General features: G+C 34.5%; 1 protein-coding gene across 1 annotated transcript in view; it reads left to right on the top strand.

Moving 5' to 3' along the window:
* GLCCI1 (glucocorticoid induced 1) overlaps positions 1-21829 on the top strand; it is a 101584-nt gene that overhangs the window by 22260 nt on the left and 57495 nt on the right. Inside the window, exon 2 of the mRNA XM_040644246.1 lies at positions 12236-12387. Within this exon, the coding sequence (XP_040500180.1) occupies positions 12236-12387 (152 nt within the window). The remainder of the gene's footprint in view (positions 1-12235; positions 12388-21829) is intronic.

Here is a 21829-nt window from a genome sequence, read left to right as displayed (position 1 = left end):
ACACTCAACTGAGTTGTTTTTGTTTAGTTGCTTTGGTTTCCTTCAGGGACTCCTATTAAACATGTTGGACCATCTTGCTTATGTTACATATTAATCATTTTCTCTTGAAATCTTTTGATCTCTTTATTTTTTTGTAATTATAAAATTTCTATTTTATATTTATGTTCTATTTCTATTTCTGTTAAGGTATTGCCCATTGTGCTTTTTGTAATGTAGTCTTCATTCCTGAAATAAATATTTTTTTAAATTTTCTGAGTCTTTCCTGAGTTTGGTCACCTCTCTTTTTATATCTTCCTTACCCTCAAACACATCACTTCTGAGTTTTTCTAATTCTGAGAGTTTTCATTGCTTCTATCATTAAAAAAAAAAAAGATTTTTAGCTAGTTTTGAACTATTAGTTTACAATTTTCATCCTATATGGGCATGTCTTTCTTGCATGCTTTCATTGTCCATAGACCATCATTTTTTCCTTGTGCCATTTTCCCTCCTAGTATAATTATGTGGGATTAATTTGCTCTTTTTTTTTTCCTCACAATTTAAGTGAAATTAATTTTCCTGTACTTTTAAGAGGGATACCTCATTCAGGACAGCTTTTCTAGCTTCAGAACTCTAGTATTCTCACTTCTCGTTCTTATAAAATGACTTAAAATCTCTTGTTTCTGTTATCACTCCCTTTGACTACCTTCCCCAAGTTTATCTCAGCTTTCCCTTTGCTTTGCTTGTGTTGTCCCTGTAATGTTCAGTTTAGATTGGACTCACAGTAATTTCTCTTTCGTACTGGACTCTGTATTGGAAGCAGCTTTCGTTAGGTTTGAAACTACTCCTATAGTTCTGGTACTTCAGACTTTCTTCAGTTGGTGTCCTCTTGCACTTGTGTCTAACGCTCTCCCAGTTTTGGCTACTGTTCTCAGACTGGCCCTTTACATGCACCTTCTAGTGATGGGTGTTCTTTTGTTCTCAGGATCTTCAGAAGCCCACATACTTTCCCTCTGCTGCCTCTCAGATGCTGAAAACATGATGGATAATTTCTGAATCTTTGTCACTATTAACTTATATTTGGAGTTTTTGCGGGGCTATTTTGTGACATTGTTATGTTGCAGACGCTGTCCCTGAGTCTTTGGTTTGGCTAGTTCCTTTGCTCTGTTGTCACATGGAGCTTTAAAATCTTTTCTGCTACCGTCTTTTCTCCTTTTGGAATGTTTTGACAAAACTTTTATATGAAGAACTGTCTTGAATATTAAATATGGATTTATTGCTCTACCTAATGGACAGAAAATTCTACATGTATTAGAAACCTTCCATAATGCTAAAATAAAAAATAAGACGTTAGTATTATGAAGTGAAACTGTTCCTGGACATATATATAGAGGGTGTGTGTGTGTGAGAGAGAGAGAATTACCGTATTGATGGACATATATTCCAAATAAAAGTAGCTGAAAAGAATACTAGTAGTATTCTCTTCTAGATGGATGGATTTTTTTTCTGTTTGTGACTTTCTTCCTTTTCCCTCATGAAAAGGTAAATTTTGAAGAAAAATGCCTTTGTTATAGATCACAATTTGGGGGAAGTTATTTCCTACTTTAAAAATCAAAGGTTCATCAGTAATATTGTTTGTTATACTGTGGTCAAAATATCCATATTGTAGCCTTTTTTTTTTTTCACTTTATAACATTTATTTTCCTTTTTTTTTTCCTTTCATTATCCAAGTTTTTATTTAAATTTCAGTTAACAAACAATGTAATATTAGTTTCAGGTGTAGAATTTAGTGATTTATCACTTACATACAACACCCAGTGCTCATCCAAAAAGGAGGAAAAAAAAAAAAAGAGGCAAATCAGAAAAAAGACTCAACTATAGAGAATGAACTAAGCATTACTGGAGGGGAGGTGGGTGGGAGAATGGGTTAACTGGATGATAGGTATTAAAGAGGGACTTGTTTGTTTCTCTTTTTAAATTAGGATAGAATAGCGAATCTACCTCATTTGTTTAAAAATTTTCCAAGTGCTATGACTTCTGGGTGGTTCAGTTGGTTAAGTGTCTGCCTTCCGCTCAGGTCATGATCCAGGGTCCTGGGATTGAGCCCCGCATCGGGTTCCTTGCTCAGTGGGGAGCCTGCTTCTCAGACTCCCCCTGCTTGTGCTCTCTCTCTCTCTTTGACAAGTAAATAAATAAAATCTTTAATAATGCAAAAAAAAATTTTTTTCCAAGTTCTTCCAATGCTTTAACTGGAAGTTTGCTCTTTAAAACAAAATTTTGTGGAATACTCTGTCTTATGATTATAGAATTCTTGCTTTCCTTTCAATTACAATATTACTTTCCATCTTTGACCATCTTATTTTGGTTCTTTTATAGTTTCTAATACTTTGTGATTATTTCTTTAATGTCTGAGCCCATTAGTCATAATGGATTTAGATGTTTGGAATCTATGAATTGAATTCATTGGAAGTTCATAAGCTTATGAACCTTCTAATTATGACTTCTCCAAGATTCTTTAAAGGACTATTATTTTGTCAACCAGAAAAAAATGAACTAAAACATCTTCATCATCTTATCTGCCATGTATGTAATTTCTCTGTAGATGTAGTCCATATGTCAGAGCTCCATCTTACTTTGTTGTGTATTCTTCCACTGCTTGTCACCAGGCTTTATGGTGTTCTTAGTGAAGTTTTTTTTATAACCTTGATTCAGAAAGATACTCTCTTGGGTTTCCTTTGAAAACAAGCTGAAGGCTTTTCTCCAAATGTCTTATCTCAACTTATGTGCCATTTGACACAAATTTGATTGAGTGAGCTATAACCCAGAGAGTCATTCCTAAATGGCTGCGTGACTACATTTTTTTAAAAATTGTTTTTCTTGACAGACCTCAGGCTGTGTCAGGCTTCATTTGGTCAGAAGCATGTTTGTTTCTCTTGTCAACTTCTTGATTGGTTCCTTTCCAGATTTCTGCAGGGCAGCCATATGGTCATTTCTGCATGTTTTCTAGATTGCCTCTGTGGCAAAATTCCAGGTCTGGTTGATTAGTGTTTCAGAATCTACCCACACTAAGAGGGCTTCAATTTTTGCCCTTTAGTTTGATTTCAGATAGCATGTTCAGATCTCGTGTCCTTCCTTTCTCTTCCCTGAAGTTCATTTAATTTTGATGATTTTATTTTATGTGACCAGTGTATTTTCATATTCTTATATGTCAAGGAAGAAAGACCCATAAAGGCTAAAGTGCGTGGACTATACTGATTTTGGAAAACTGAATCTTGTAATAATTTTTCTAGATGACCAATATTAATGTATGTTAGATTGGCTAGAGAAGTATACTAGTCTCCTTTCTACATTTTTAAATTATTGGTTATACAGTTAAAATTTTTTTTTTTAGCAAATTTATTTTGAAAATCATTCTTGGGACACCTGGGTGGCTCAGTCATTAAGCTTCTGCCTTCGGCTTAGGTCACAATCCCAGGGTCCTGGGATCGAGCCCCACATCAGGCTCCCTGCTTAGTGGGGAGCCTACTTCTCCCTCCCCCATTTTCCCTGCTTGTGTTCTCTCTCACTGTCTCTCTCTCTCTCTCTCTGTCAAATAAGTAAATAAAATCTTTAAAAAAAAATCATTCTCTATAACTGTCAGGTAAGAAGGAAATTAATGTTAGTGATGTTATAGAAAAAAATTATGAGACTTGTTAAAGAAAGGTAAGGCAAACTTCATTCAAAGAGACTATTGTGATAGGTGTAGGGACGACCACAATGAAGTTTTGGAGTGGGGGAGAGAAATTGGGCTCAAACTCTGAATACAACAAGGACGAGTGGGGATTTCTAGGCAAGGAGCAGGGTGAGTATTAGTGAATGAAAAATTACTACGGAGGAAGGAAACATTGGTGTAAGGAGGGATTCGGGCTCAACAGACCTCACAGGATTTTGTTAAAGGTAGCCCAGGGTGATCAGATATCACATGGAGGGTGGTGGAGGTTGAGGAACCTGATGAGGTATCAGGGTGATCAGAAATTGAGGGTGGGGGATTCTTTTCAAACCTGGACAGTGCAGAGGTAAAGATGGAAGCCCAAAAGTTAGGGCCTAGCTGAGAAGAGTTCAGAGGAGGCTGACTAAAGTTTCGTCAAGGAGAAACTCTTTGACAGTGATAATAATTTAAAACTGTAGCTCTCAAAGAAGAGGTCTTATTACAGAAATACTGAAGCAAACCTTTGATAACAGAATAGATCTTTAGCAAATTATGGTTAACTTCGGTGAGCCAATAGGAGGAATATTTCCAACCTGTATTTATTTATGGTTGTTCTTGATCTCCACTAAGATTAGGACTGTACTGTTTCAAATTGAAGAAAGGCAATTTAATGTCTTCAGTCTTGGCTCACTTAATTCATTATTTTGATTTCAGTGATGAAGATCGAAATTATAATATGGATGAGTTAAGTTAGACATCATGAAAAGCTCATTGTTTTTCTGGTAAAGGTTGTTTAATAAACAGGCTTAAATACTTTAATCAAATTATTAAAATCTAAATTTCATTTTGCTTATATATTCCATTTAATTTTGCTCTGGCACTTTCATTTTCTAAGGGAACCTACTTAATATATTTTTTCAGACTTCCTCATATTTTTCAGGAAGTAGGTTTTATTGTACTTAACTTTTATTTGCATGCAAAATGCCGTCTTTGGGTGGGAAGGTCTCTGTCCAAAAGAAGCTGTCTTGAACTTTGTTATCTCATCTTTCTGGTCCCTAAGCATTCTGCCTAGAGTGCTCTGTATTAAAATTTGAACATTCTTATGTCATGGCTGGCACTAAGTTTAGAAAGTGACCTTTTGAAGGAGATGATGAGTGTTTAAATTTATTAGATTCTAGGGGCTCCTGGTTGGCTCAGGTGCTTAAGCCTCAGACTTTTGATTTCAGCTCAGGTCATGATCTCGGAGTTGTGAGATCGAGCCCCAGGCTCCACGCTGGGCATGGGGCCTGCTTGAGGTTCTCTCTCTCACCCCTCTGCCTTTCCCCACCCCACCACTTGTGCCCACTCTTTCTCTCTAAAAAGAATAAATAAAAATAAAAAGTATTGCATTCTAGAAGTTTAGCTGCTGAGAGCAGATTTCAAAGAATTGGGTGATATTTTTGCAGTAAGATATTTCCTTAGGTATATGTAGTCAAACTTTCAGTGCCTTTAAGTGGGAGTAAATTATTGTCATAAAAGGATTTTATTTTTGAGCACCTACAATTCCAAAGGATCTAGTACCAATCCTTCAGACATAGATTCTTAAGCTTTTACTAGCATTAAGAGTCACCTGAGATGCTTACTAAACATTCAGATTTCTTGATCCCACCACCAGAGAGTTTCACATGATTGATAAGAAATCGGGCACAGAAATGAGCATATTTAACAAAAGTGTTACACTTTGAGAAGCATTGCTTTAGGATCCCCTTTTGATACATCTGATTCAGTCTGGTTTGGTTTAAAAAAATATGTTGATACCTGGTTCCACCCTATAACTTCTTGATTAGAATCTCTGGGAGTATGGCCCGGTAACTTGTATTTTTAACAAGCTCCGTGGTACTCCTTATACAGAAAGCCACATAGGATCCCATCCTTGGGTTCCATTGCTTAGTCCACCATTGAATTGCCTGAGGGTCTTAATGTCTTTATATTCTAGGATCTCCCAAGATCTCATTTCTAGATGATATACTAAAAAGCTGCTGCTTTTACTTCTCAGACGGGCCCAGGTGTTAACGTTGTAGTGGCTGAAAAGCATTGCCAATTTTTTAAAGCCTTTTTTAACATTGTTCTAATCAATACTCGGTAATTTAAGGCATGTACATACACACACACATCCATAATGGGACTTAATGACTGTTTTCATTTTGAATGTTAACAAAGTTAAGTGATAAACACAGTTTTACTATGATAACTGTTAAATGATAAAAAGATTTTACACGCTTCAGAAGCTTAAATTTAAGACAAAATATCATTATATATGTATGTTTTGATACTATTGGCTAGCACTGTTAATGTCACATTTTAAAAACTCATGAGTTCTGTGATACAAACAACTGGAAATATTGGATTAGTACTTAGTTGTCTTAAGCATTTTGCTTCATTGCATGGTTTGAAGATTCTTTACAATTGTAATCAATGGTGGATTTTGAATAAAGTAAGAAGCAGTTAATTCATGGTATTATAAGGGCTAAGTTTCATGGAATTATAGTTGTTACACAGTGGTTGAAGGAGTAATAGCTCTTTTTCAAAAAGTTTTAAATAGTTATTTAAATGCTTTACGTTTAGATGTGTTTTGTGTAAAAAGTGTAAATGGGAAGCTTTGGCTAATAATCATTAATTGAAAGTTAAACACAGAGGATTGACAATTTTTACTTGCTTATGTAGATTGAATGTAGTATGAAAAGGTTAGAGTGTGTTCATAGCCCAAGAAAGAATGTGAGCACTTTTTTATTCTGTGTGTTGGTTTACATTCTGTGTGGTTACATGATGGCACTCAAAAATATTGTATCATCTTTGCCACTTAGTAAAGTTAGTTTGGAAGATGTGGTGGCTTGTTTCATATTATTCTGTAGCTAAAGTTCTTTAAGTTTCCAATATTCAGTAACTTTTTTTTTTAACTTGTGAAAGTTTTACTTTGTTTTCCACTGCAGATTAGCTTCTTTTTTTTTTTTTTTAAGATTTTATTTTATTTATTTATTTGACAGAGATAGAGACAGCCAGCGAGAGAGGGAACACAAGCAGGGGGAGTGGGAGAGGAAGAAGCAGGCTCATAGCGGAGGAGCCTGATGTGGGGCTCGATCCCATAATGCTGGGATCATGCCCTGAGCCGAAGGCAGACGCTTAACCACTGTGCCACCCAGGCGCCCCTGCAGATTAGCTTCTCAAGGCATGAGATTTCCAAACTCACAAACCAGCCAATCCTCAGGCATTGCCACTAAAGTAAAAATTGTTGGGAACAAATTAATTAATTTAACATCATGTTACATTGCTCTGGCAGGTAGATATTAAGCATGCTCTGTTTTGAACAATGCTTAGTCTGCTATTCAAATTCAGGATTACCTAATATATAGCTTCTTGCCTTTAAACCTATTTGATTATTATTACTTTAAAGTTGAATTTCCAGTTGGTTGTTAGAGAGCAGAATTATTTTGTACAGTCCTCAGTAGGTACACCGAGGAGCCCCAGGCCTACCAACTGCTGCTGCCATGTGGCTTTCTGTTCAGGGAGGCGAAGAAGGGCGGGAAAGCGCAACCTTTAGATGAATGTAAGGAGGAAGACTTTTTACATATTGTTGCTATCAACAGTCATTTTCTGGTTCTAATATAAGGATGATAGTACTGGAGATAGATGTGATTTTTTTTCCTATCATATTTTTTTGCTGAAGTTATTCTGTATTTTATCTTCAAATATTTAAGTATGGGTATTAGCAACAGGACTGCTAAGGAGCATGGCAAAGACTCTTGCTACTCCTTTGGTGTAATTGGAGAGCATCATTCTTGCTATCTGCTGAGCAATCGGCTTGTTTGCCTTCCTAATCTTCATTGATGTGCATCTGCCATACATATACGGCTTTATATTATAGTTTAATTATATGTAACATATCTCCCCGAACCAGTACATAAACTCCTTGAAGAAAGTCTGAAACTTGTTTTGTAATTTCCCTTGGTACATGTAACAGTACTTTCCATATGGTAGACGCTTAGCAAGTTTTCTTTAGTCGTAATGATTACCTGGTTTCACCACTTAACGAAGGTACTATTTTCCTGATGCCTGTTTACCTTAAGTAATGATAATAAGTATTTATTTAATTGATTTTCTCTCATACTTTACATAAGTATAATTGAATATTTTAGCAATTCTATTAAGTTATTCAAGCTGCTGTAAATTAATTCAAAGATTGTCTATAATAATGCTTGTTTCTAGCTCATAAGGTGTCCTCTTGTTTGATCTAACTTGAATTGAGGTAATTTGTAATAATTAGTAGAGAAATATTGTGATTACCCAATTCAAAACTAAACACATATTCTAATCACAACTGTAATAACGAATAATAATGATGAAATAAACAATTTATTGTGTTGACTATATAAATAATGCAAAACCAGTGTTGATTTTCCTTATTGCACTACATTGTAAAACCTGAATTGGTAGGCGATGATACCATGAAAGAAAGAAATAAAAAGTTGTGAGAATCAGGGCTTAGATGTCAAGGCAGTTAAAGACTAACTAGTTGCCATGATAGTTTGGATAATAGTAACAGGTCATCTTGTTGAAATAGAATTGCATTGTTTATCTTAAACTTTTGTTAAATCTAAGTCTTTAGTGATATTTGATAGATGGGCTTATTATGACTAATCATATCCAGGAAGAGTACTATCCTTGCCAATTTTCAAACCTAGTCTGAATTTTTACACTTCAAATAATTTGGAAATTAATAATACCCTGTCTTTGAAATAGTCCTGGTTGTGAGCATTGGTGAGAATCTTTGTTTTTTTAAAGAATATGTTTGAAATAGGACCTTTCGAGAATACTTCCCTCATAGAGACTATGGACTATGAGAAACAAACTGAGGGCTACAGAGGGGAGGGGGGTGGGGGAATGGGATAGACCGGTGATGGGTAGTAAGGAGGGCACATATTGCATGGTGCACTGGGTGTTATACACAACTAATGAATCATCGAGCCTTACATCGAAAACCGGGGATGTACTGTATGGTGACTAACATAATATAATAAAAAATCATTATTAATAAAAAAAAAATACTTCCCTCATATACTTTAATTTCTTTAAAAAAAATGATGACTGGTAGAGTGAATTTTGTAACAAGATATGGATACTGTGTTGCCCTTATTTTTTCTTTTTAAGGCAGACCTTTTTATTTGTTTTGGTGTTGGTAATGTCTGGTGCTTGTCTACACATTCTTAACACAATTAAGCAGTAGGGTAATATCGTGAAATTAGAGCTAAGTGGCCAAACTATCCATTGAGTCTAGCACCCAGTTTCAGGTCCATTGAAATGAGTGAGGCCATCTGTTGAGATACAGGGAGAAAACATCATAACTTCTATTTTTTTATACATGTATATTTTAATTTTTTATTCCATATCATATGTTTGTTTTGTCTGTTTTATAATATTTAGCATATTAGTAATATGGTACATACTGCATTTATAAATAACTACACATGTTGCTACATGCTTACCTATTTACCAATAGGAGTACTTAGTCAAAATGGCTTGAAGACCTCAGTTCTGACAAAGTAGCTAATCATAGAGAATGGATACTTAGAGAACATGTGACCTTTTGAGAGTGATAGGCAAAGGTCCAGTGATAAAATAAATAATAAGAGTTACTAAATATAAATTAAAATATATAGATGAAGAGACCTATTTATATAGATTCTTCATCATAAAACATAAAAATGACCCCTATAGTTTGTTTTCCAAGTTAGGAGGAGTTTGAATAGCTATAAGTAGAGTACATGCGATATTTTAATAGTTTGGAACAATTTGAGTTTAAGCACAGGTTTTTCACATGTAATGGTTCTTCTTTTCCCGGTTATAGCGACCTTTATGTAGGGCATTTTTTTATTTAGTAATGTACTGCTATAAATGTTGGCTCTTTGTTTTAAGGGATAATCTGTTTTTGTCTTTTGTGTCCTCCTGGTGGAGGGAACTTTAGGTAACGTCTAAAAATTTTAAATAAATTATTATAAATTAGATTATGAGAAACATGTTTCCCAGAGTTGCTAATATTTGTGGGTATTGCTTTTACAGCCAGAAAAAAATACTTTAAAAAATTAATAGAAAAAACTTCTACTACTGAAAACACTCTACGTAGATATTAGCTGTGATAAGAAGAGTGAAGGAAAAAACAGTGAAATAGTGGGCAAGAAAGCAAGGCAGCATTACAAATAGAAAGAAAAAGTTACATGACAAGTTAAATTTATTATAGCAATAACGTAAGTGGGATAAATTTACCTTCTACAAGAAGGCATACTACAAAGTTTTTTTCAAAAAGCCTAGTTATATACTGTATACAAGAGACACACATAAACAGAATGATTAAAAGAAATTGAAAATTAAAGAATAGGCATACCAGGCAAATTATAATAGAAAGCAAAAGGGAGTCAGAATGTTTAATTTGAAAGAGTTTAAAAAGTGATAAATGAAATAGATTATAATGGTGAACTATGCAAACCATGAAGACATCATGCATCAGTATGTGTCAGATTACACAGAACTAAAATATAAATGAATAAAAATTGCAAGAAAGAGGGGTGTGTGGGTGGCTCAGTTGGTTGAGTGTCTGACTCTTGATTTTGGCTCAGGTCATGATCTCAGGGTCCTGGGATCAAGCCCCTTGTCGGGCTCCATGCTCAGCACGGAATCTGCTTGTCCCTCTCTGTCTGTTCCTTCCCTCTGTGCTTGTGCTTGCTTTCTCTCTGTCTCTCTCTCTCTCTGTCTCTCAAATCAATAAATTGCAAGAAAGTATTATTAGTTCTCGATAGTAGTTTAGAAATTTGAGAGTTCTTCTCTAAATCTGTGACAGATCCAGCTGGTAATTATATTATTCCTGTATTCTATACTTTTATTTCAGTTGATGTACAAGACAAAGAGCTATATATTCTGAAAACAGAAAATATATCTTCTCCGTAACTCATGAAATGTTTATAAAAATTGACCATGTTTTTGGTCACAAAGAAAATTCAGGTAGTTGTAAAGAGTAGATAGAAATAGGTCATCCTAGATTCTCTGCCCACAGTGAAATGAAATTAGAGCTAAGTAATAAAGATAGGGAGAAAATTTGTAATTTTCATATCTTCTATAATACTCTTGGGTTAAAGAAGAAATCAAAACTGCAGTTTTAAGATATGTAAATAATATGATAACATCGAAATATGCTGTGTTTTGTTGTCTGATAAACTACTTATGTATTCTGGTTTAGGAAGATATTTAAAGGACAGTGTTCAATAAAAAATGTTTCTTGACTGTTTGAATGTGCCAGGCATTTAGTTCAATGTGAGGTATAACCCTGAATAAGACTCTGGGCCTTGGAGCTTGTAATTCAAGGGATTTTATTATAGAAAGCATATCAGTGGTAAATTATTGGGGATGTATATATGAAAAACCCTCTATAATTTCTTTGTAAAGAAACTATAGAGTTTGTTATGATCATTTTAATTTTCAACAGAGGTACCTACTGTACCCAAATGGAGAGAAGTAGAGATTGTTATAGTAGACTGATTGGATGGTAAAGAATGTCTGGAGATCTTGCTTCCTTTTTACTTCTGTCTCCTGTTAGCAGTTCTCTTTCATTGGACAATTCCGTTTTACCCCTCTGGGCTTCAGATTCTTCATACATAAATGAGGAAATTGAATTAAAATATAGAGTTCTTTATACATGTTATTTTTGTGTAGCTGTGAGTAAATTGATCAAACACGTATTGAGCATTGACTCCTTTTCAGTGTGTAGAGACTAGACACTAAACTTATGTTCTGGTTGGGGAGAAGGACAAACTTACGGTTTCATGCAAGCAGAGCGGGGCACATCTATCTTAAACCAAGGGTAGAGATGGAGAAAGAAAAGCACCGGGAAAGGTTTCACCTTTCTGAGCTGGTCTAGGAGAGGAGTTTGTCAAGTGAACAAAGAAGGAGAGTGTTCTAGGCACAGTAAATAATAAAATGTATAGAGGCAGGGAAGGGAGTGTATTACATTTGGGAAACTGCAGTTGGTTCCTTTGGCACTTTGTAGTTAGCATGGATGTTTGGAGGAGTAGCAAGACCTCAAACACTGAGGTCTATGGGAGCATACAAGCTTTAAGTTAAAGACAGTGGTTAACCACGGAAATGGTTTTTTTAGTGGTGTTGAGAGGTAGCCCTGTGTAAGATTTAATTGAGATGGATGCAGAGATGGCAGTTAGGAAACTGGCAGTCCAGGTGCGACATGATAGAGTCTTAATTAAAGTAATGGCAGTGAAGATGATCGGTAGATTTAAAATAGGTCTCTAAAATGGGTGGGCTTCAGAGCGTCTGTGACAGCCCTGGAAGTATATGCAAGATTTAGTATGTGAATGTATTTTCCTTCAGAGAGTGTCTGCAAATTTCAGGTCATATAAGAGAGCTATTAGGGTAAATACATATTGTAGGGGAAATCGACAGGGTGACATTCTCTATAAGCTATAAAGTTGAAATAATTTTAAATTTTACGTACATTTGTCAGTGACTAATCTAATTTTTTTTCACTTTTTATAGTGGACAGGCCAAAATCTCAGCAAGTTCGAACCTCTAGTACAATAAGGCGAACCTCTTCTTTGGATACGATAACAGGACCTTATCTCACAGGACAGTGGCCACGGGATCCTCATGTTCATTACCCTTCATGCATGAAAGATAAAGCTACTCAGGTAAAATGAGCAAATCAAAATCAGTTTTATTACCCTGCAGTTCTTCTGTTTTAATCACATTAAAGAAAATGTAATTTCATCAAATTTTTCCAAATTTGAAATATGTTCAATCAAAGAAGGAAGCCATTTCTTTTCATAAACTTTAGACTCATTGTTTTTTTTTTTTTTTGTCATTTGGGTTTTAAAAGTTTTAAAATTATTTAAAATTTAATAAACAGCACATCAGTCTTTATTACACAGTTTGTGAGACATAGTTTTAATAATTGCTTAACAGAAATTAATAACTAGTATCTATATGAGAAAATATAAATAATTTTTGGAGAAAAGTTTGCACAGTTCTTGGAAAGAATTTGTAAAGTATTAACACATGGTTTGTCACACTTTTTCTACATGTGGAAGGTTCCCCAACCTTTTTGATTTGAGAAGCTTTTCCTTCCAAGTCAGGGAAAAATCTGAAACATCCTAATTTATGATTTCTGAGTTCTTGACCGTATCTTCATAATAGTAGTCAATCGGTATTATGAAGAATACTAAAAATATAAGAGATGGTTGTTGGCCTTAACTTCTAGAATGATTAGGAAGATAAGATGTAAATTTATGAAAATCAGTAATAGAAGATAGTATATAATTAGATGTTTGATGAATAGAGCACTTAAATGTGAGAGAATCCAAAGGAACGAGATGATTTTGGGCTTCGTGGGTTAGGGAAATGGAAGGATTAGAGCTTCATGTCTGAAGAAAAAAGGGAGAAAATTTGGGACATGATTTATGAGAATCTTCTCAATTTTTGTAGTTTTCTCAGACAAGCTTGAAACAATGAAATTAGCTTCTTTATCATTTATCCTATCAATTTTGTCTTTGTAATATTTTATGCTACCCCCGGTCTTTTGCTTTCCATTCTTCATTTTGTGAGGAAAAGGATCAGTTTTGTAGGCAGTGGGATTCTCGAGTAGATATAACTAGCAAAACTTAGAGATGTAGGCCTGGCCACTTAGAATTGGACGCAGATAATTCAGGACCACCTTTCTGGAGGAGCTGGGTTCACAAGCGTGATAAATTGTAGATATGGAACATAAAGAAAGGTCGAGAGACTAAGGACTTAGTCTTTGGAAATGCACAGAGGGAAGAGAGAAAACTAACGTGTGCACATATGCGCTTGGAAGCAACAGGAGGAGGAAGGAGGGGGTTAACATTTACTGACTATGGATCATGTGCTGTGTGTTTTATATCCTGAGTTTCATTTAATTCTCAAAAGAGTGTTATAAGATGACACGAATGGGGAAGCAGAAACTCAGGATCATAAAGCTAGAAAGTGTTGCAGCCAGGCTTCTAACACAAGTTAGTTTGTCAGTTATTCTGAGCTTCAATTTTTATGGTGGTGTTAGGATAAATGGAATACTGTGCCTGTGTGTATCACCTAGTAGAGTGACTGGCACTATACTTCAGGTAAAAGCTCTTCTTTTTAGATTTAAAAAAAGACTACTTTTTATTGAACATGTACTTTATGCAGACACTATTCAGAAAGAGAAGAGCCAGAAAAAGAGCAAAAGCCAAGCAAAGAACTGAAATAATCTACCCTTAGACGCAGGGACAGATGTTCTAAGGAAGAATTGTTAACACTATCGGGTGCTAAAGAGAGATCATGGAGAATCAGGGCTAAAGTTAGGAATTCCAAGCACATTATCTTGGAGACAGTAATATTGATGATACGATAGAGGAGGAAACTCAGATATTCGAGAGTTAAGAAGAGAGCGATATAGAGATAGAAAAAAGGGTATCTTAAACTTGTCTGTTTCTTTATCTGGACGACGGGGTTAGTGAAACCTAACTCATGATAATGTTATATGATTAAATATGATAATATTTGAAAATGAATATGTCAGTACTGATTAGTAGTAGATACAGATAGGCTCATTTGTAACAAATATAAATGAAGACCCATATACCATGTATGTGTAAGTTAAATTAACAAACCATTACATAAAATATATTTTGTCCTCCCACTTTGACAAATAAACCTTCATATGGACCTTGAAATTCAGGTTTGAACTAAGAAGTTGGATTCTTCAAACTTAACGCCAGAATGTGTCTGCATGCGTTGAGCCCATCCTGCCTTCTAAGCCTAAATCCGTATCTCTTCCTATCCCCCACACCATTCTCTTCTCTGAGGAGTGTTTCAACCTCCTAATACTCACATCCATGCTTCATTCATATTCCTTCAGCAAGTGAGACCCAGGGAATAGGTTCTTTCGGAACCTGGAGGTGATGCTACTCTGTTTAGGCAAGGAATTCCTGGGTCTAGATTACCCAGGGCCTAGGCTGTGGCAGAAGTGTGGGCTCATGGTGTGTATGTTCTTTTGGACCCATGATCTCTCACCTGTGAGGAGTGGTGTGACTAGAAGAGGGCCAGAACAGTTCCCCCTAAGACTTGAGGTCCAGGGCAGAGGTCTGTCTGGATCTCCGTGTAGATCATTTATTCAAGAAAGGACATTGAAAGGAAGGTAAAACATAGGCCTCATTTTACCAATGAGATACTGAGACATGGAGAAGTTAAGTAATTTGTTGTTCATATAGCTAATAAATGAAGAGATTTGATCCCAGATTTGGCTGATTCCAAAGCTTTTTCTTTTTATCCAACTCCCCACTGCCTCTCATAGTAACCACTAAAGCATATGGCACTTAAACATAAGAAATGGTCTTGCCCCCAAGCCTCTGTTGGTTTAATTAAAGATACAAGAGATGAACATATGAATTTTTTTTTAATTGTCACATCCATTCTTCTTGGATTAACTCTTGAACTCTTAGGGAGGCAAGTAGAAGTTTTTCTTTATTTAGGGGAAGTCAGTGGAGGGAACATGGTACAGTCTGCTTACTACAGATATTAAATTTCAAGGCTGTCTGGTTTTGGTGGAGGGTGTCTCTAGTATTTTCTTTCTTCCATATTTCAACTACTTTAATTATTGAGGTCTAGGAATAAATTTCTTAATGTTTAATATACATTGGGCCTTTTAGAGAGAAGTAGCATAGTGTTGTGAAAAACACTGTGGACTTTGGAGATGGATCATGTGTTCAAATCAAGGCCCAATATGAGAGAACCTTCTGGAATACTGGAAGTTTTTTATATCTTGATAGAGGTTTTGGTTATATGGGTGAAGGTATTTGTCAGAACATATACAAGTATACACTTGTGCATTTTACTATATAACTTAATTTTTAAAACAGAGCAGTAAACAAATATTGAACTCTAATCAGATATTTAGGGGTGAAGTATACTGCTGTCTGCAGCTTACTTTGAAATAAATAAAAAATAAAATCAATTGATGGATCAGCAGATATATGATGAAGCAGATAAAGCAAAGTGTTACATATAGAATCTGTTGACTTTATGAGTGCTCACTAAGCAGTTTTTTTCAGTAAACTGGTATGTTTGCAGTTTTTTAAATAGTATGTTGGGAAAATAATCATGGCCCACTGAATTAACTATCATGTGGTCCAAACTTCACTTTCCTTTTCTATAGAAATTGAAGTTAGCAATACCCAATTTGCAGAATCATGCATTTATTTTGAGGACTAAAAGAATAGCTTCACATGTTTAAGGCCAATGAAGACATAGATCATTGCCAGCTTATTAGAATAATCTGTGTAGCTTAATATAAATAAAAACTAAAAACCCATTTGTGGAATTTAATATTACTTTAATACATTAGCCTTGCAGATACAACCTTTTTTTAAGCAAAAAAATTATTGCCAACTCTTGAAATTGAACTTGCAGTTAAGGTTACAGTAATCAGATAGTAGTATTTTCTCAGTTTTCATCACATAGTCTAAAGCTTCTCTGGACAGATTTAAAATTATGAATGTGAATATGTTTTTAAAAGAGAAAGTAATGCATATGGTTTCTATAAAGTGGTCAAACAGTAAAAATAGTTTAGAGCAATAATAAAAAGTGTTTCTTCTGAATTCCCAGGGATAGTAGCGATGAGGGCTTTTCACAAATATATACATTCTCTCTTATGGCACATGGTAGGATTTTACTTCTCTGCCCACTTAAAGTTAAGTTTGGCCATGAGACTTACAATGGGAAGAAGCTTTAAAAAGCTGGTGCACCAAAACCAGACAGGGACACCTCAAAGAAAATTATAGTCCAACATCCCTGATGAATTTAGATGCAAAAAACCTCAACAAAATATTAGCAAACCTAATTCAACAATACATTAAAAGGATCGTATACACCATGATTAGTGGGATTTATTCCAGGGATGCAAGGATGGTTTGACACCTGCAAATTGTTCAGCGTGATACACCACATTAACAAAATGAGGGATAAAAATTATTCAGTCTTCTCAGTAGATGCAGAAAAAACATTGGACAGAATTGAACATTCACTTGTGATTTTAAAAAAAAGGTTTTTTTCAAAAAAATAAGTATAGAGAGAATGTATCTCAACACAATGAAGGCCATCTGTGACAATCTTATAGCTAACATCATACTCAATGGTGAAAAGCTGAAAGGTTTTTCTTTAACATCAGGAACAAATAAGGGTGCCTACTCTTGCCACTTTTACTCAGCATAGATTTGGACGTCTTAGCCAGAGCAGTTAGGCAAGAAAAAGAAATAAAAGGCTTCCAAATTGTAAAGGAAGAAGTAACACTGTCACTCTTCGCAGATAACATGATGCTATATATGGAAGACCCTGAAAACTCCAAAAGACTGATAGAACTAATAAATGAATTCAATATGAAGTTGCAGGATACAAGATCAATATACAGAAATTTGTTGTGTTTCATTATGCTAATAATGTATCAGAAAGACATATTTTAAAAATCCCATTTACAATTGCATCAAGAGAATAAAATACGTAGGAAATGATCTAACCAAGGAGGTGAAAGACCTGTACACTGAACTATATAAGACATTGACTAAAGAAATTGAAGAAGACACACATAGCTGTTCCATGCTTACGGATTGGAAGAATTAATATTGTTAAAATGTTCCTATTACCTAAAGCAGACTACAGATTGAGTACAATCCCTGTCAAAATTCCGGTGGCATTTTTCACAGAAATAGAACAAACAGTCCTAAAATTTATATTGAACCACAAAAGACCCTGAATAAGGTCTGAATAGCTAAAGCATCTTGAGAAAGAACAAAGCTGGAGACATCATAATTCCTTATTTCTTACTATATTACAATGCTATTATAATCAAAACAATGTGGTACTGGTGTAAAAACAGATACATAGATCAATGGAATAGAACAGACAGCCCAGAAATAAACCCGTGCATATATCATCAATTTGTCACAAAGGAGGAAAGAATATACAATGGGGAAAGGACAAGTCTCCTCAAGAAATGATGTTGGGAAAACTGGACCACTATCACATATTATACACAAAATTTAACTCAGATACACTAATGACTTGAATGTAAGACCTGAAATCATAAAAAAAATTCTAGAAGAAACACAGCTCCTTGACATAGGTCTTGGTGATGATTTTTTGGATTTGAAATTAAAAGTAAAGGCAACAAAGGCAAAAATAAACAAGTGGGACTACATCAGACTAAAAAGCTTCTGCATTGCAAAGGAAACCATAAACAAAATGAAAAGGCATCCTGCTGAACAGGAGAAAATATTTACAAATTATATCCAAAATAGCAAAGAACTGTTATAATTCAATGACAGAAGAACAAACAATGCAGTTAAAAAAATGGATAGAAGATCTGAATACACGTTTTTCCAAAGAAGACATTTAGATGACCAGAAGGAATGTGAAAAGATGCTCAGCATCACTAATGATCAGGGAAATGCAATCAAAACTACAGTGAGATACCACCTCTCACCTGTCAGAACAACTGTTATGAAAAAGGTAAGAGATAACAAATGTTGGCCAGGATGTGCAAAAAGGGAAACACTTATGCATTGTTGGTGGGAATATAAATTGGTACAGCCACTATGGAAAACAGTATGAAGTTTCCTCAAAAAATTAAAAATAGAACTACCCATGATCCAGCAATTCTACTTCTGGGTGTTTATCCAAAGAAGACAAAAACACTAACCCGAAAACGTACATGCACCCCCACGTTCATTGGAATATCATTTACAGTAGCCAAGGTGTGGAAGCAATCTAAATCATCATCAACAGATAAAGAAGCTGTGCTGTATGGATACGATGGAATATTATTCAGCCATAAAAAGAATGAAATCTTGTCATTTGCAGCAACATGAATGGAACCTGGAGAACATTATACTTAAGTGAAATAAATCAAAGACAAAGACAACATGATCAAATATGATCTCACTTATATGTGGAATCTTAAAAAAAAAAGCTCACAGATATAAAGAACAGATTGATGGTTGCTGGGAGTTGGGGGAGGTGGGCGAAATGGGTGAAAATAAAGTTATTTTTAATATAAATAATTTGTCTCAGCGATGTAATGTACAGCATGGCAACTATAGTTACTAATCCTGTATTGCATATTTGAAAGTTGCCAAGAAAGAAAATCTTAAAAGTTCTCATTACCAGAAAAAGTTTCCGTAACTACGAGTAGTGATGGTGTTAGCCAGGCTTATTGTGATGATCACTTCACAACATATACAAATATTGAATCATGTTTTACAGCTGAATATAATGCTATATGGCAGTCATTCACTCTGACAGGAGTAGTGTCAAGCATTACTAATTGTTTTTCTTCTTAAATTGGAAGTGATTTTTTACATGTGAAATATTTCATCATTGAAATGAATATGTTGTTTTGACTCATAATCTGTAAGATGGTGAATTTCTTTAATAGATTACTAAATAATTGGTCATGACTACATTTGTGGAATAAATGCTATTTATGAAGTCCTTTTTTAAAATATACAGTGAGCAAATGAAGTGTTTGTTAATATTTATACTTGTTTCAGAATTCAGAAATGAGGTCTGAACTCTTTTCTTTTTCATAATGTAATCCTTAGATTAGTGTTATACTTGCTTCATAAAAAGATTTTGCAAGATTTCCTTCCTTTGTGCTCTGGCACAAATGGTGAAAATATCATCCCAATGATCTGTTACTTAAGTCTGAAAAAATTTTACCTATGAAGCTAACTAGACTAGTTAGAACTAGTCTAGAACTAACTAGACTATATATTTTCAGATTGTAATTCTTTAGTAAAATCTCAATTTTTTCCATGGCTCTTGGTTTCTTTTTTTTTTCCCCTAAGATTTTATTTTTATTTACTTGAGAGAGCGAGAGTGCACACACACAGGGAGGAGGGGCAGCGGCAGAGGGAGAGGGAGAACGAGTCGTAAGCCGACTCCTCACTGAGAGCAGATACTGATGGAGCCCGACACGGGGCTCAGTCTCAGGACTCTGAGATCATGACCTGAGTGGAAACCAAGAGTTGGATGCTTAACCAATTGTGCCACGTGGGCACCCCTTTGGCTCTTGGTTTCTTTTAGTTTCTGTTTCTTTTGTTCAATATTTTCATTTGAATATAATCCATTTCATCCAGCTTTTCAAGTATATTTGCATAGTTCCACAAAATATTCTTGTATAATTCTTTTAATTTCTTGTATCTGTAGTTATTTTTTTTCACTTATAATATTGCATATCTGTATTTTGAGTGATTAAATTTATTAGGTTATATAGTATTTTTAAAAAATTTAAGGTGTTGAAATTTGTTTTCCTGTTTTTCTTTTTTCTAGTTCATTGCTGTCTGACTTTGCTCTATCATTGCCTTTCTTCTGCCTCTCTGGAGTGTATATATTTTTTCTCAATTCTAGAGATAAATGCATAATTTTTGTATTTGTGATATTTCTTGTTCAGTAATATAGGTGGTTTATGCCAAGCTTTATCCTCGGAGCTCAGCTTTGGCTAGTATCTAATGTTTCCATTATTTATATTTGCAAGATACTGTGTAGTTTCAGTTTTGATATCCTGTTCAGTATATGAGAGCTTTCTGTTTTGTTTTCAATTTCTAAATGGTTAAAATTTCTTATCTGAGTAAAAATTTAATTTCTAGCTTTACTGTATTTAGAAAATAGAATTATACATCTGTGGAATCTCCAGTGAAATTTTCTTTGTGGCCTAATATAAGATTGGTTTTTTTCTTAATGCTCTGTGGGTATTTGAAAACAAGGCATAGTCTTTACTTTTAGATACAGAATTCATTACATATTAATTCAGCCTTATTAATTATGGTATTCAGTTTCCATATAGCCCCTTTATGTCTCTTTGTTCCATCATAAGCTGGCAGTTATTGAATTAAAATTTCTGTTGATATATGTTTTCAGTGGCCATTGCTTAATAATATAGATATATGAAGATTTATGTCCATTATAGCTTCCTTCTGGTTGGTATTATTATTATAGAATATTCTGTATCTTGATTAATATTATTCCCCTTAATGTAACCTTTTCATAATATAAATTAGTATTGAAAATTGTTTTATTTATTTATTCATTCATTCATTCACTCATTCTTCCATTGGTCAAGAGCTCTGATTCTGGAATCAAACTGGTTTTGAATCTTGGCTCCAGCATTTTCCAGCTCTGTAATTCTGGACAAATTACTTTACCTCTGTGTCTCACTTTTCTCATCTGGGATATTGTACCTCATAGGGTTATCATAAAGGTTAAATTGAGTCAGTGTATTTGAAATGCTAGGAATAGGGACCAACACATTAAGTGTCAATAAATAATTGCTATTATTATTTACATTTACCACCAGAGAGAGGGAAAGATAGGTGCATGTTTGGATAGTGGCCTTGGCACTGTAAATTCACAGCTAGAAAGGGGAACTTCAAAAGGAAATTTCTTCCTCCTTTCTCCCACCTCTTTCCCATGTTATTTCTTAGCTTGTTTTTGTTTTTTGTCTTTTTGTTCTGATAAATCTTGCTTATTGCTGGAAATAATTAGCTTTGTGCTATTTATCTTTCTATTTATTTTGGAGTCCTCTGTCATATTTCCCTAATAGGGACAAACTGTGTGGTGAGCATGGCAGTTTTTAAAAAATTTCTGATGGACAATTGAGGTGAGAATAGCTTTTACTGTATATAAATCTTTCCATTTTGATGTCCTGTCTACTCCCCTCATTCTTTTTCCCTTCAAATTTGGTATCAGAGAAGACTTCAGAATTTTTCTCATTTACCTTTTGTATTCTTTGAAGAGTAAGGGATGGGATAGTTAGATCTTCAGTGAAATTCTGCATACTCTGCTTTTATTTTCCAGATGGTGTTTTTCTTTTGTATTTTATTGTTTAAAATTAATTTTCAGAATTTGAAGTATGAACCATTTAAACATACCAAAAAGTACATAAAATGGCATTTTAATTTATTTTTCTTAATTTCATTAAGTTTGAATGTATGGAGTTTTATGAGCCTAACTCTATGCCAGCATCTTTCTCTAGAAATGTATCTATCTTATCTATCTATCTATCTATCTATCTATCTATCTATCTAT

This window comes from Ursus maritimus, unplaced genomic scaffold, assembly GCF_017311325.1.
Source record: "Ursus maritimus isolate PB19 unplaced genomic scaffold, ASM1731132v1 scaffold_3, whole genome shotgun sequence".
Classification (NCBI taxonomy): Eukaryota; Metazoa; Chordata; class Mammalia; order Carnivora; family Ursidae; genus Ursus; species Ursus maritimus.
Note: the sequence above shows the minus strand (reverse complement) of the source record. Positions and strands in the feature narration are given on the sequence as shown.